The sequence below is a fragment of the Dysidea avara genome, chromosome 10 (genome assembly GCF_963678975.1).
Source record: "Dysidea avara chromosome 10, odDysAvar1.4, whole genome shotgun sequence".
NCBI lineage: Eukaryota > Metazoa > Porifera > Demospongiae > Dictyoceratida > Dysideidae > Dysidea > Dysidea avara.
The window spans coordinates 14,218,786-14,235,537 of NC_089281.1; the positions used below are offsets into that span (position 1 = coordinate 14,218,786).

At 39.6% G+C, this 16,752-nt stretch overlaps 2 protein-coding genes across 2 annotated transcripts in view; one reads left to right on the forward strand and one right to left on the reverse strand.

Annotated features, from left to right (window-relative positions):
- LOC136269014 (protein sel-1 homolog 1-like) lies at positions 1-11,414 on the reverse strand. The gene is made up of 22 exons (XM_066064482.1): positions 11,266-11,414; positions 10,736-11,203; positions 10,627-10,687; positions 10,499-10,574; positions 10,366-10,452; positions 9,934-9,987; positions 9,823-9,882; positions 9,491-9,572; positions 8,907-8,977; positions 8,761-8,841; positions 8,653-8,709; positions 8,538-8,606; positions 6,262-6,339; positions 6,154-6,216; positions 6,010-6,097; positions 5,888-5,953; positions 5,744-5,826; positions 5,536-5,701; positions 4,696-4,773; positions 4,474-4,646; positions 4,307-4,429; positions 1-256 (listed from the first exon to the last, which is right to left on the reverse strand). The coding sequence occupies exons 1-22, from the start codon at positions 11,318-11,320 to the stop codon at positions 74-76; spliced, it is 2,322 nt and encodes a 773-aa protein (XP_065920554.1). The 5' UTR covers positions 11,321-11,414; the 3' UTR covers positions 1-73.
- The window catches only part of LOC136269013 (uncharacterized), a 12,059-nt gene continuing 6,612 nt past the window's right edge, over positions 11,306-16,752 (forward strand). Inside the window, exons 1-12 of the mRNA XM_066064481.1 lie at positions 11,306-11,455; positions 11,737-11,866; positions 11,918-11,988; positions 12,033-12,102; positions 12,160-12,281; positions 12,384-12,432; positions 12,679-12,783; positions 13,364-14,402; positions 14,888-14,997; positions 15,077-15,128; positions 15,331-16,358; positions 16,407-16,467. Coding sequence (XP_065920553.1) covers positions 11,738-11,866; positions 11,918-11,988; positions 12,033-12,102; positions 12,160-12,281; positions 12,384-12,432; positions 12,679-12,783; positions 13,364-14,402; positions 14,888-14,997; positions 15,077-15,128; positions 15,331-16,358; positions 16,407-16,467 — 2,836 coding nt within the window. The 5' untranslated portion in view covers positions 11,306-11,455; position 11,737. The remainder of the gene's footprint in view (positions 11,456-11,736; positions 11,867-11,917; positions 11,989-12,032; positions 12,103-12,159; positions 12,282-12,383; positions 12,433-12,678; positions 12,784-13,363; positions 14,403-14,887; positions 14,998-15,076; positions 15,129-15,330; positions 16,359-16,406; positions 16,468-16,752) is intronic.

Here is a 16,752-nt window from a genome sequence, read left to right on the forward strand (position 1 = left end):
TTAATGTGTAAATATTTCACAATTTCATTTTTATGAAACAATAATTCAGCAACTACATTCCTACAAATTACTACTATCTCTGGTCTTGTCTCTGGGCAGCAGCAACACGTCTCTGATCTAACCTACGATGTTGTCTGGTGAGGTATATCAACGTTGACAGTAACACGAGGAATGTGATGAGGTAGATATCCCAGTTGTGGCCAAACCATAGCTGTAGGTACAATGTCACTGATGACAGCTCAAAATCTCGTAGGTTCTAAATGGGTGGAACAAATACACAACTGACTATTTATCAGGCTCAGTTGGGGTCAAATACATGAGTATTTGTATTTAGCTGTATTTAAATACTATTTTGAGTATTTGTATTTTGAAGTTTTGAAACAACATGTTTAAGGTTACAGGTTAGGCGCTTAATAATAGGTTATTATTTTTTAATGCATGATAGTGATGGATGATGCAATATTGGCACGAAACTTGAGCAGGTGTTAGTGAGAAGGTTGTTAATTTCAAAGTGCTGTATAGCCACGCAATAATAGCAGAGGAATCATACAAAGTGAGTGTTAATAATTTACTGAGAAAGGTAAAATTAAGTCTCCCGCAAACCAGCATTTAGCGCTACTGCTTGATGTGGTTATTATTCATCAAAAATAGCAGCTGTCAGCCAATTAATACTAATTCTTTGTGGCAGTGTCAATGGGTGGTCATATTATCTATGACCTGTCGTGGAGACTTTGTGTGAAAACTGACGAGAAGCTGGTTATTTATCGTATCTGTCAAGGATAATGGCAATTAGTACTGCTACGGAAATACCACGAGTTCACTACTGTGTTGTTACAATTGGACAACAGCTCAATTCGTTCGTGAGGACCTAGAAATCACAAAGTTATAGCTTATTAGTGCTAAATATCACGGTGTGGCTTTCCATAAAACCTGGTTTTTGATGAATAGTAACTCAGCAGTTTCGCTGCTTAGTACCTGCATTTCTGTACAAGCACTTCCCTTGTTGAGTGTATTGCCGCTTATGGTATTACTTGTACATTGATATACCATTTTATTTTAGTGTGTTCTTCCGTGCAAAACAGTTAAAACAGAACTATAAGCAAAGCGCCTACAAAATTATTTACTGGGTAACCCGTAACCTTAAAACACTTTCTGCAAATACTTCAAATACTTTGCTTCTGAAATTTCTGAACAAATAGAGGCAGCCAAGAAATAAAAACCTTTTGTCAGTGATTTAATAAATGAGTCTGACTGTGCAACTTCTGATACTTCCAAGGATTTAAACACAATTGTCAAGGAGTACTTACTTTCACCCTGTATACCGCAAGAAGAAGATCCACTTGTGTTTTGGAAAGTAAATCAAACAAAATTTCCACCTTTAGCCAAAATAGCTTGTAGCTAGATTTCTCCGCATACCTGCATCCTCAGCACCGTAGAAAGACTGTTTAGCATAGTAAGTAAAGTCTTTTGCCCTGATCAATGCCATTTAACTGACAAACAATTTGAGGAATATATGTTTATAAGATATGTATTCAATAACTTTAGTAGCTAGCTAGTTACTAAGCTATTATGAGTGGTCAGTTGCTTTTACCATACACTTGTATTAAAACAATATTAAAACAGGTGTGTGTACTATTGGGTGGTTGTGTAACGTGTAGTTCAGATCAAAGTACAACAGTAATTTAAATGCTTTTGTATTTGTATTTGAAATACATCCTGGGTATAAGTATTTGTATTTTATACTTTCAGAGTATTTGTATTTAAATACTTTTCAAAGTATTTGACCCCAAGCCTGCTATTTATAGGGCAGAAGAAGCCAGAGGGAGAAACATGCACAAGATTCTACTTTTAGAACTTATTGTAGAGCTACAAACTTGCTGTATTTATGCTAATTTAAAGGAAATACCAGTGTTATATTTGCTCATCTCACTCATATAATCACGATTTAACTTCAGGCCCCTTGGGCCTTCGTCAAATCATCAATTTTAATATCGTGCACTACTCCAGCTTGTTTCAGTATTCTTTATCGATGTGCCATGGTTTCTACTCAGGGGCGGATCCAGGAGCTGGCAAGGGGAGGGGCACAAACAGGCTAAGTTGTAGGTGGTTGGGGAAAGCCAGATTCTTTTGTTAGTTGTTGCATTTTTAAAGCAGCAAATAATCACCACTTAGCAGTGTCTCACTGTTGATTTTTGACATTTTGGCTTTTGCAGGTGGTCGTGGAGTCTTAAATGCTGTCTAAAAGGTTATGAATTTCTTAAACAACAGCAATACGATAATTATTTTAGAGGTGCTTAGTACACACAAAGGTACTAGGGGGTAATTTCACAGTTAGTTTGCTTTGATTTCAAGTGAATTTGTAATAACTGCTACTAAAATGTGCGTATCGTTTTCATGAGCTAATGCATGGATCTAGCCCTGACATAAAGTTTAGTATTTTAATCAGAAGCATGATTCCTCCAAAAGGTGAGGAGGGGGGGAGGGGGATTTGCCCCAAATGCCCCATCCTGGATCCGCCATTGCTACTCTAGTTAAAAATTCCAAAAAAAATTAGTGTACTTGTTCATTAACCTTTTTGTAATTATGACTGGTGAACCCACTAGGGCTCTCACAATTAATCTCGATAATATCGATTATTTGATGAAAAATTATAATCGATTTTTTTTTAAATTTTGTAATCGATTAATCGCGTAGTATACAACATCATCAAAAATTCTAAGTAAAAAGCCTCTTTGCTCACTAAATAATACAAAGCCTACCTTAAGCCATACAACCATGCGTGCAAGTACTGCTACTAGTGTTAAAATATTCTTAGCCAGATTTTCTGTAAACACAGTAGTTGTTATACTTTAAGAATAAAGAACTGCATCAAAGGAAAATAAACTGATAATCAGCGATCTTGATAACTAATCAAAACAAGGGGCAAGGGAACATGTGGTGCTTAATTGTTTGCGTTGTGTAATAGAGGCCACACCACCATTGGTAACCAGGTATTGCAAAAGTTACATCACTTCTCTTTTCTCAATGCTACAGTACACCTCTAGTTGGCTCACCACATCCATGACAGATTCTGAGCTCACAAACGTGCCATATTGCAGCCTGTAAGTGCTGACAACGATTATTAAGTGTTTCCAGCTAAACTACCAACTGTAGCTACCTATCAACTGCTGCCATTCCTTCAATTCTCCTTTTACCACTGTGATGTTATTCTATGTGGTGTGTAGACTACCACTACTATACTGTGTACAGTATTGATTAAGTGTAGCTGATGCTATATACATGGTGTTCACAATTGATAAATCGATTTAGTAATCGATGAATAATCGATTAATAAATTAATCGAAACTGAAAGCCCTAGAATCCACGCATACCACATCAGAGTCAAAAGAAAAAAATGACGTCGCACGCCCCAGCTACCAATTTTTGTATGAAAAGTGAAGTTTATGCTTCGTTGCTGGCTATATTTAACCCGTTACACAGCATTACAAATCAAGAACTGTTTGAAAAGCACCTCTGCAATCAAAGTAGCCACTATGAAAAATACGGATGATTTCCATTATGAAGGGAAGTCATCATGCGCTACTGCCAAATCAACACCTTTTGCTGTCATCCAAGATGAATGGGACACAAAGGAGGACACTGGTAAGCCCATGAAGATGCAGCGTACATACTGCCAAGAGTTCATAATATATATATTATGAACTCTTGATACTGTGGTATGCCAAAAGGCACATATCTGGCTGAAGCGACGTCAAACAGTGAAAAGATCAAGGCCATAGCCTTAGCTGTTATCAAGTTACGCTTGTCCGAAGGCATCAGTTAGTCAGTCAGTTACTTAGAAAATTCTGCTTAATTTTTTCTTTTAATTCCGTAGCAATTTTTTGAAAGCATTTCGGGTCAATCTGAAGGCTTATTTGGGCTTAGTTTTACGTAACCAATACTGCCTGATTGTTGTCAGGGAATAGTGAGGTTGGTTTTGTCATGTTTTGTGATGTTTTTCATGGGCCACACCCAAACCTTTGTGGTCCCTACAATACAGTACTATCATACTGTATGATAAAACAATAAATAAAAATTTCATAGAAACATCTGAAGACATTAATGGGTTTGGTTATACCTAACCAATACTGCTAAGCTGTAATGAAGGAAGTAAAGCTGGTTTTTGGGTGATATTTTTGGGTAATACAACCCAAACCTCTATGTACAATACTACCATACTGTATGATACAGTGAAGTAAATAATACTGGGCACCACCACAGGGCATAATAAAATCAGGGAGCTTGCACAACATTACACATTACTCACTATAGATAACAGTTCATAGTAGTAGTTGAAGTGTAACTTCATCAGAGCCAGGTTAACAGGTACCTGTGCAACCTGATCAGTCTCCACGGCAAGGTCATAATATCGCTTGGCCAGGTGGAAGTCCTATAACTACAGCGTAAACATCACCCTACCCCTACTCTGCACACCTTGTCTAGTCCAATGCCTTGTTCATACATGTACCCTAGGTTGAACATGGCTCGGGCCACACTTTGTTGTTCAGAAGCAATCCGATAGTGTGATGCTGCAGTGTGATAGTTGATGTCTGTCCCTTTACCATAATAATAGTAGTCACCCATCTTGAGCCGAGCTGTGCCATACCCTAATGTGATCAGATCACATGATTGTTAACACTGATCAGACACACCCACCCTGGCTAGCTGCTCTAGACCACAACATCAATGTCCTCTTTAACAACAACTCATTATCCACCAGTTGACTACTGTACACTGTAATAGAAGTGACTACATATGATATACCTTGCTATGTAGGTGTGTTTGTATGTGTGTGTGTGTTTCTGCAGATTCACCTCCTGCACTGACTCTTAACATCTGAGTAGTGCAAAGGTATGGTTTACTGGGTAGGTGTGACCATGCCAGAACAGTAGCCAAAGGCTTTGCAAGGGTTTTCCCTTTGTGTGTGTGTGTGTGTGTGTGTGTGTGTGTGTGTGTGTGCGCGTGTGTGTATGTGTGTGAGGCAGCATAGCCAAGTGGCTAGAACATCAGTCTGGTAATCGAAAGGTTCCTGGTTTGATGCTCAGTTACGCCAAATTGGTGTTGCTGTCGTCTCCTTGAGCAAGAAACTTTACTCACATTGCTCCAGTCCACTCAGCTGTTTAATTTGGAATCTGGTGCCAACTGGGGAAGCAGCCTGGTGAAGTAACATCAATGGATACCTGGAAGTAAATGTCAACTGTCCATATCTCACACAGTGATGAAGGTCCAGGTGGGACTTCGGGTGCCCACACATTTACCTGTGGGACATGGTACAGCCTCCTGCAGGTCATTAGTCCTGCACCAGGAGGAATGCCCTGTGTAGCACTTGAGTAGTGCATAGATGTCCCAGTGCTGGTTCACTGGGTAGGCGTGACTGTGCTAGCATGGCAGCTGAAAGAAAGGCTTTGTGTGTGTGTGTGTGTGTGTGCGTGTGTGTGTGTGTGTGTGTGTGTGTGTGTGTGTGTGTGTGTATGTATGTGTGTGTGGGTCACTTACTGTTCTCTGCAATATATGCAGCATTACTCTGAGCCACTTCATAGCCAAGCTCAGCCAGTAGTAGGTACTGGACAAGACTAGTGTCCACACTACCAAGTTTGTAGGAGTCATAGGCATGGACAAACAAATTATTAATCTTGCCCTTCTCTGCCACTGTCTTCATGAACTATGGGACAACATCACGTGTGCAGATGTGACCAGTTCATACCTCAACAGCAGTATGACAAGACTTGGGTACACCAATTCCAAATGCATGCATTTTCCCCAAGTAGTAAATAGCCAGAGTGCTACCTGTAATACACAACCCATGTATGTATGTGTACAGAAACTTGTTACACATAGACATGCATACCAGATTGAGAGGCCAGGGAGAAATATCTCAGTGCTTGGCGATAATTCCTCTGCATGCCATATCCATCTGTAACATCAAGTGAACAAATTGTTCTCCAAGATGGCTGACAGACAGTCACTCACTGTAGTACATTATCCCTAACTGTAGCTGTCCATCCAGCCAACCCATCTCAGCTGACTGGGCTGAGTATTTGAATGCCTTTGTGTAGTCCTGTGTGTACCCAAGCTATGCATTGACAAGTGACACACTACTAGTCACTGACATACCCTTTTAGTACCCAGTCCATGTAGATACATCATACCAAGACCACTGAGTCCAATGGGGTTACCCTACAACACTCATCAACCATACCACTATACACTAATGGCGTTTACCTTCTTTGCTGCCCCCTTGAAGTACTCTAAGGCTGTAGCACTACTAGCAGGGACATCTTCACTGCCTTCAGCATAAATCTATAATGATACATGTATTCCTATTGGTAAGCTAGAACTATTGAAATGGATGAAATCTGGATATGACCACAGCAACTCAAGTTTAGTACATACAGTAACTAGGCATTATCAATATACTAATGAAATGATACTTGTATTACATATACATATATATATACATATTTTTTTACGAAACGATAATTTCACAATATCGATATTACAGTAATGCTGTGATCATATCCAGATTTAATATCCAGATATACTAAATTGTTAATCAAAAGAAAAAAAAAATAACTTGTATGTTAACAAATCCAACAGTTGCATTTCTGCCCTAGAATGTATATATCAGTCTAGCATAACAATAATTACATCTATTAGGTTGTATAATCAACAAAAACAAGTTGATGTTGTGCTACTTCTAAAAACCAGGCGCCATGCAGCTAGCTAACTCATCTGGAATAACTATAGACAGTATATACTACTATGAATTAACCAACTATGTATTACTACTTTACGATAGGGTAGTTTGGGTTGTGCAATAATATAATTAGCTATTTCTCGTATTTCGTAATTCATGAAATATTCGTAATTCGTTCAATTACGTTGCTATGCACTGCTAAGGAAGCGTTTGTTAAATAAACCGCTTTAACCAACATATTACGCACAAAACTATCTTCTAAACTGTTTTATAGTGTGACTAACGTGTTTTTCCCACAAATTCTCTCGACAAAGCCTCAAAGCTGCTCTTCATTTTCGTTTGCGTACGTAAGGGATACGCCCCCTTTCAACTCGAAGCGATAGGCTATTCTTGGCAGTGTACGAGGCCGCCTGCACCGTTGTTTTTCAGTTGCTAAATGCCTGAAAACCTCAAGGGGAAGGTAGTCTGAGGAAAGTCACCACACCCGTATTTCAGTCCGCCGAAAAGAAACCACCTCAGAGCAAAGTTCACCTGTGCAGAAGTTTAATACAGACTTCATTTCACTTTTACTTCTTACGTAAAAGCTGCTTTTATCGTTATTAAATGATTTTGCTCACGTGGGTGCGTACGGACAAACATAGGTAGATAGGTAGATAGGTACACACACACACTTTTACGAAAACAATTTCAGTAAACCAGGCGCACGCCCACAGCCGGCCTTTGGCCGGCTGTGGGCGTGCGTCTGGTTTAATAAATATAAGATACTCTAATAGAGCAGTCAAACACTCAATATTATTCCAGGACCCATATATGCTATCCTTTTAAAATTTGGAGATATTGACACCTTCAACAAGTAACATAAAAATTTGGGGTAACAATTAATTTGTCTATTTGTATAGTACATGACAGTTTGTACATTTAGATCATACTGCATCAATGATACTGGTCAAACAGGAATTGCAAACTAAGAAGCACAGATAAAAAGAGTTGCTTGCAATATTTAGAGGACAAATATCCTGATTGTCAAGATTTTCCTTACTATTGAGGTGTTCTGGTTTTGAAAGTGTCTAGGAAAAAAATGGTGCAGTATTGAATCCCCCAAATCAGGACATCTCACCAATAGGGATGCAGGATTATGCTAGCAAATTTCGGACATAATTGGTATGTGTGGGAATCAGGAATTATGCTAGCATTTTGAGGTGATTATAAAGCTTTAACAATAGGAAAGTCTGCAGATTGCACCATACCGTTAAAAAAATCGAGATACTCTAATAGAGCAGTCAGAAACTCTAATAGAACAGTCACTGAATATTATTTACTCTAATAAAGCAGTCACATTGAAAGAAATACTCTAATACAGCAACCAGCTAAAGAATTCAAGACAATTTGAAGCTTAAACATCAATGAAAATGGTCTGATACATCAATAAACTGGCATTATTAGCCAATTATGGTGGCATAATTTTGGGAATAATGGGCAATTCTCAAAAGCATAATAGGTAATTTTTTGAATACTGCTCAAAAGCATAATGTTCAATTTTTGGAGCATAATAGCCGTATGCCTACTCACCAATAAGGATCTTAACAATCAACATACTTGCCCCATGGTCTCAATGATTGTGACATGCAACCAATCTCTACTGGTATAAAATGAAGAAAGAAAATATAATCAGATCAAATATGTAATCAGCTATGACATTAACAAATTACTATTTTCCTTTATAGCATAAGCGAGATCAGTGTTGATCTCCACTTACTTCATTACAATACATACACTAACTATAGTATCATGAAAAACACACCTTCCCCATAAACCCTTGAGCAGCAGCACTCTTCTCTTCATCAGCAAGACTGAAATAGTACAATGCTTTCTACATTGACAACACTAACAACAGTATACAATAGACCTGTCTGTACCTTGAAGTCTCTGCCCACACCACGTAGGCCTTGCATGTACAGCTGCCCTAACAACATCTGTGCACAAACCTCTTAACAACCAATAAAGTCACATTTCAGCCACTAAACCTGAGCCTGCAGGTCACCTTTCTCAGCTAAAAACTGATAATACTGGATCAAGTCTTCATCCATGTTTCCCATGTCGTTCACCTATTGGACAGTGTCAGTGTGTATGATATAGCCAATCATTGCTGAGAATTACTGGCGTCACTTACCTGTTCCTCTTCATCAAACAGTCTCACACGAGATATCGCCGCTCCTCCAGTGATAGTGATACCATCAGCAACTACAACAAGAAATACAATACCCATGTAATGGACACTATGGGACCATCTTATGTACAGGATGCCTAAGGAGGTGACAGTATAGGCATAGTCTCACTGAACACAGAATGAATTGGAAATACAATATTTATAACACGAGTTGTGGACTAACTTAATAGTGTTTATTTGTATGCATGTGTGTAGTGTATGAGCGTTGTTAATAAGAACAGTTGCCCAAGGATATATTCAATAGGAGTGCATACATTTCATTGAGTTCTCCTTGAAATTGGACATCTTGTTTGCCTTATGGTAATTACATAACCACTCTGAATCTTCCATTGGTACAGCACATAACCTTAGAGTTATAAAGTTAAGAAAACCCCTTTGTCACTTAGCCACTCTTGCTAATATAGCATTCACTGTACTGACCTAAAATATAAAATGATATGGTGGCATGTATGTAGAGCTTTCACTTTGAGATGTCAAATATAATGCTGATATATATTAAATGCTTAACTAGTATAATACAATCCTACCTTCCTTGGCTACTTTAGAATAATATGCCAAAGCTGAGTCACAATTGAGTGGCACACCAACTCCCATGTGAGACCGGTATCCCTGTAGAAGAACGTCATCGTAGCACACATTTACACTATATCATGTGCCTTATACAACTCACACTACACACGCACGCATGCACACACTCACACATACTGTATACATGTGTACATAGTAATTATAACACATACACGTGTGGACCATCCAATGAATCACTTCATGCGACTATTTTAATATTATCATAACTTATATTATTAAATTATAACCCCAACTGATCCCTCAGTTTATATTACTACAACGAGGGACATACCATAACCATCTGGGCCAGTGAATGTCCTTGTAATGCTGCAAAAGTGTAATAGATGATAGCCTGAAGATGACAAGCAACATTACTAAGCTTTTCGTTAACACAAAAATGCACCTTAGTTTGACTGGCATTGACTCCCAATCCAGTAGAATAGAGTAATCCTAACCCCTAGAGAACATGAGTAGGGTTGAAACAAATACTGTAGATACCTCATTAAGGATTTTAGTATTTGGATAGTACATTTGGTACATGAGTACTCATTAAAAATGATGCATTTGTCACCAAGAGATGACATCATGAGACTGCTGAGCTTGATTCGTGAAATTGAATGCAGCCAGGAGTTACTTACATTGGTACTTGAAATAAAGTGCGAATATCATTACTGTTACTCAAAAATGTTGTAATCTGCATATGGTCCAGTGTAAAACATGTCACATGGGTATGGTGATAGTATTTGTGAGTACCCAATCGTTAACATTAACCAATGTTGGGAGGTTAAAATTGGTGATACAGTATTTTGTGTTCCTAGCATACCAAGTCACTTACCATTTGACCACCAGGAAAGCCAGTAGCAGCTAGCTCGCTGAATATCTCCACTGACTTGGAGATGTTTTGTTGTACGTGCATGCCAAACTGTTAGAATATAATTAAGTAACAGAATGGCATCAATTGTACCCACCAGGTTGAAATATCCCAACTGCTCCTGTGCCTTGCAGTTGCCCATTGCGGCTGCCTCTGTTAACAACTGATACGGTCTGTGTTGTGTAAGTAGTTGTGTAATGTGATATGGGACATATCACTTTGTACCTGTCTACTTCAGTAGAGCCAATTTTTAAGGACAAAATCTTCATAGCTTCCACATACAATTCTACAGCAACCAGTTGCTATAGTAAGTATGGATATGTTAGTATCATACCATCTCCTTCTTCTTCCTCTATCACTACATCTTCTTCTATTGGTGTGTCCACCATTTCATCTTCAATGTCAGTCTCTGGGGTTCCTAGTGTCATTTTCAGGCTAGGCAGTTGTAGCACATCGCCGTTTGCTAGCTTTTTAGTTATCTTGACTTCTCCACTATCAAACAATACTTCAATTGTGCCTTCATCAATGGCATCTTCTCCTTCTTCATCTGAGTCACTTTCCTTCTGTTCCACTTCTTTGCTATCCTCCCCTGTCTTGTGAGTAGTCTTCTGCTGCTTGTATAAGTGTTCGTATTCTTCACTTTCCTTGATCAACACTTCTTCATCCTCAAAGATATCTTCTTCTATTGGCTCTTCATAACTGTCTTCGTTTTCTGTGTCGTGTTGTGCGGCCTCAGGCTCAGAATTTTTGCTCGAGTCTTTCCTTGACTGGTCCACGCCATTGTTAATGTTAGCACGTGTCACTAGCGAAAGAGTTAGCTATTACAACGATTTCTTTTGTGTGGGACGTGTGCCAACTACTCACCACAACATCCTAGCAAATGTAAAAGAAGAAGCAACTCCAAAATGCGCCTCGACATTATATTGGGTATCCGGACATCGTGATGGTTGCCACTTGATAGTAAACGGAATTAGAATATTTTTTGTTGAGATTTGTTGGCTAAGCGTTAAAGCGGCTTCTATCAGTCTACCGGGGACTTCAGAAGAACTTGATCGTGAGTTTGTGTATTGTGTGTTGAAGTGGAGTAGCCCGCTAACAGTGTCTATGCTGAGATACCTTAGAAGTGTTTTGTTTATTGACTAGAAAGGACTCTTAACTCTATAACAGACGCAACGCGGACACACAAGGACTCGTGTTCGTTTGTTGTAGCTGTTAAATGTTCCGTCCGCGACACAACACCATAACAAGCCACTGGCGCACCATGTAATACCAGTACCACTTGTGGCCTACCTTATAGCTATGGCCATTAATTATCCTTAATATCTTATTACCCAGTATGGCGGGCACTTACAAGTATGGCTATGTGGTGGGGGTGAGACGTGGCAAGAGTGTCCAACAATCTGAGGATATGTCAAAATCCCAGGACACTGAACTGGCCATTGAGCAGGCAAGAAAGTGGATTGAGGTTAGCATTACTTGTGTGTGCGTGTAGCCATAACATGTATATTACATGCAGGAATGCACAGATACATCTCAACAAGATGTATCATTTCGGGAGCTAGTCAAAGATGGAACGTTACTTTGCGAGTGAGTAGGTGATGTTATGGGTTATCATGTTACCATAACAACAGATTGATTCAAAAAGTGCAACCAGGATTGATCAAGAAAATTAACCGTAACAAAACCCCATTTGGTGGAAGAGTAAGAAAGGAATCTAAATATATTTTATGTAGCGACTACATGTAATGTGTTCTATAGGAAAATCTCTCGTTCTTCCTGGACGCATGTAGAAAGCTAGGACTAAAGGGATCTCAATTGTTTGACCCAGAAGATCTGCAAAGCTCCCAGGGGCCATCTTCATTCCGTAGTGAGCTACGCAGGTAAACACCCACAACAAGGGGGCTGTAGTCACCGCACAGCCGTATCTTATTACTGTGATAGCAGTCAACACAACGTGATAGCGTTGTTTCTCTTTCTATTAGCAACAGCTCCAGAGGAAGACGAGATGAAAATGAGAGAAAGTTGAGGAATGTAAGGAGTATGGGTTGCCTTGTTGCTAGAATGGCTTCATGGTTACCTACCACTCACATTGTTCAGTGATACCATATCAATGCTCTTAGTTCATTACCATAGCTATGAATTTAGTTTATATTCTCAGTGAGCATTATTTGGGGCTCCTGTTGTTAGCTTGTTATTAGATCTGTCAAAGTTTTAGTACTAACTTGTTAAGTGTTGTTAAGAGACTAGTTGTCAGGTGTATATTAATTGCTCTAATAGGTGGCTGTTACTATTTATTGGTTGGGAAAGAAGCTCAATCAGCTACCAGGATATTCAGGCCCTGAACTCGACCTCACAGCATTTCAAAATCTTGTTGGCAATCAGGTAAGTGTATCCATGGTAACAGCAAGTAACTAGATACTGTAGAATTATTGCAATTCTATATAATGCCCACCATAAAATAGTATAGCTACAGAGCATTATAGTTAGAGTGATAATTAGAATAAATTTTCACTCTTTGTAAAGTTATTGAATTGGTAGTTAGTAGCATTAAGTGACCATGCAAGATAATGCTGTGTATTAAGACTGTGCTGTGTATTAAGACTGTGCTATGCCCCTCTGTAATGTATGTATACTGTTTGGAGCTAGTATGCTAAACAATTTGTTGTACATTCTATGTTAGTTATTGTAAATTTATGATGTAATAAGTCCACAGTTTTATGGACAGGTTGTCAAGCTGGTGGCATGTGTTAGTTCAAAGCCTTTGGATGATCCATCAACATGCCATAATTCATGGTCCATAACCCACTTGTTGATTGTGTATGAAATACCATCACCACGTGTTAATCACTGTAGATTGAAATATATATAACAGTCACTGGAACTATTGCATTCCATTCATTGCTATTGCATGCGATAAACTTGTTTACTATGTTATTTTTTATGTGTTTGTATGACCCTGTAGAGAAGGCGTTCGTATTCAGCTGCAGGCAGACTCAGTAATTCGTCATCAAAAAATTCTTCACTCAATTCTACTCCTACTAAGCCACCATACGGCACTCAGAGCAGTAGTAGCAACTCTGGGAGTGTTGCTTCTCCATCTTCTAGTAAGACTTCTGTGGACGATATTACACCTGTTTCCCCTGACCACACTTCTGTTGTTAACACTGACACACACAACACCCCCACTACCGTAACTACTACTACTACTACACGACAACATACTGCAGTGAAGTCCTATAGTTTACCAGTGGACGTTGAGGCTGTCCCACCTTGTTCTCCACTACCAGCCGAGTCCCTTCAAGAAGAAGAGGAAATTACTGAGAAAGAGAATAATCCTGTTAGTCCTGATTTACCCGCTACACCTGTTAAGCAAGCTGAATCACCCCAAACTAGAACACAGGACGATAAAGTACAGGACTCTAGCCAAGCTGACATACAGGACACAAGCCAAGCTAATTCACATGACAGCAAGCAAGCTGAACCATTGAATGATAAACAAGCTGAAATACAGAGCAGTACTGAACCTATTAGTCAACCTGTAGCCCAGTCTAATCATCTCACTGCCAATCATACTAGTGCACATATCAGGCAGCCAAGTGCTGACCTACAATACACTATTGCTGATGTCAACATTCTTGACTTGACTGCATTTGGTCTTGAGGAAACCAGTGATCTACCAACTGACCGTAAAGTAGCAAAGTTTGAAGGGTTGTCATCTCCAGAGGAGGCTCTGCCTGTTAATCCGTCACTTAAAGGGAAAGTGTTTTGTGTTGACACTGCAGACTGTAGTGAGGAAATGGCTGGTGTGTTGCCTAATGGACATGCTGTGACCCATAATAACTACGGCCTGCCTAATGGAGACATCTCCATGCTAGGTAAATTGCTTAGTAAGGAGCTTGATGTGTCAGTGAGACTTGATACTGGAGAGAAGAGGTTCGGGTTTAGCGTGATTGGTGGTGCTGATGAAGGTTTCCCAGCTCGTGTGGAATCCATTGCAGCAGGTGAGCCCATGCAAGCTTTTTTGTGCAACTTCTCAAGATTGAGCTCATTACATTTTGTACAACTTCAAGTGCTGACATAGTTTAACATTATTATGACAAGTGACATTTTTATGGGCCAGTTAGTCAGTTATTTTGTCAACTATATTTTTGTGTGAATTTTTGGTGAGGCTAAGATTGTGGGGCCTGTACCACCCACCACTGGGTCAACGCTTCAATATAGTTAAAGCTAAAGATCAGAATCTCCCACTGTACAAGTCAAATTCCTTGATGGAATATTTCAATTATCAAAATCACTGTATAGTCCAATTTTGCTTTATAACATGGTAACATAAAAAAACAACTAGACATTAACCAAAACAGCATTTTATTGAGAGTAAAATGTCTCCTGCCTGGGTTTGGTATAGCTACTGTAAATCACTCTTATGTTAAAGAATGCAAGAAGATGTTGACCTTGTAGTGTTGGTATACATGTGTCTTACATTCAGGTTCAGCTGCATCTCGGGTGGATTTAAGACCAGGTGATGAGTTGGTTGCCATGGACAACATACCCCTGAGTGCCATAGAACATGCTGCGGTCATTAAAATGATCCAGAAGGTGCGTGGTGTAATGTGCGCGTGTGTGGTGTAGCAAAGTTCTTGTGTTATTGAATTAAGTGTTGTTGCTCCTGCTTTAGGCATCCCAGAGTGGACGTGTGTTGCTACGCATTAAGAGAATAACTGATAAAGGTAATCCATATTGCTGTATACTGGAACCTTGTAATGTGGTTAAGGACAACTGCATAATCCAGACACTTAGTGAAGGTCCCAAAGTATTCTTTAGTATATAAACTGACCTGGAAAATTAGATAATTGGCTGGTCCATATTACACGGGTTCCACAGTATGTACTAGAACATTACTTGTGGAGCTGACATCTTGTTCCTACCCAGAGCCATCAGTTGATATTGGTCCGAGTATAGTTGTGATGACTAATGGAGATGGAGGGACCACTGATGATGATCGTGATCACAAGCAAGCCAGTAAAGATGATGACAGACTAAACAATGGATTTGTACGAGTGGAATCTAAGGCAGTGCCCACACCCCAGCACCCTACAAAGGTCATTTATCCTCCAGATGTCATCCACTTGCAGCGACACCTTGAGCTAGTCAGTGACAGCTACTCAGATGATAATAGTACTAGAGCAGAACTGGGTAGTAACGCTGATGAGCGGTCGATATCTTCAGAAGAGAATGACTCACAGCAACCAGACTCGGTCACTGCTAGTACTGAGGCCCTTGAAGATGAGGCCCCTAGTGTTAGTAATGAACACGTCCCTAGTGTTAATAATGTAGACCAAATACCTAGTACTCTTGTAGAGCAAGTCCCAAGCACTCCTACGGAACAGGCCCCTAGTATTAGTACAGAACAGGCTCTTACGATTAGTACGGAGCAGACCACTAACAAAACTTCAATGGCTAATGGTGACACTGTTACAAGTCCGATGCAAGGTGTTGTGATATTACAGTCATCTCTTAACGTTACTTCCACTATGTCAGTGGTGCGTCCGCGCAGTGCTCCACAGTCGAAACTACATCGGGTGCTCCCGGCAGACTCTAGTAAATGTTTCACTACTCAAGACACCCCAGTACACAGTAAGGAGCGACATCAGAGCCAGAAGAACATTATGGAAGTGAAACATGTCAAGAAGGAGATGCACAAATACGCTTCAATGCCAGCGAATGGCAGACAGATCACCCTCACGAGCATGGAGACATCTAGTAAACAGTTTACTCTATTGAACAGTTTTAAAGACAGCAAAGAAGCCATAGATGAGATATGGAAGTCGGTCACCCTTGGAGAGACCAAGCCAATTAGTCCAGAAGATGTAATAGTTGATGTGCCAACTAGTCCAGTAGGATTACAAGCTGCTGTGTCCATGTCCTCCAGTCTTGCCGTGAATGCCAGTGAAGGAGATGTAAGCATTATACAGTGTGGTATTGTGTGTGTATCATCTCTCTACTAGCCTAGTAGTCCTACTATGAATGGTCATGTCAGGGATGATGAAAATGATGGTAATGTTGAAGGTGGGCTGTTGTTATATAGCTAATTGTTGTTCAACGTTTCCTCTTTGAAATGCATGTATTAATTTTCAACCGCTAATGTACCGTATATTTTCCGTAAAATTTACGGTACGCCCATAAACGTTTATGAATTTTTCTTTAACATATTTCCACACTTGACAAATCGTTCAATAGCTCAAACACGTAAGTATCGGCTACGAAGGAAGGTGAAAAATATAAAACCCGGAAAAGGAACGATTGTTATTCTAAATATTTTTAGAGGCGTTTGAATTGCACGATAACGACGTT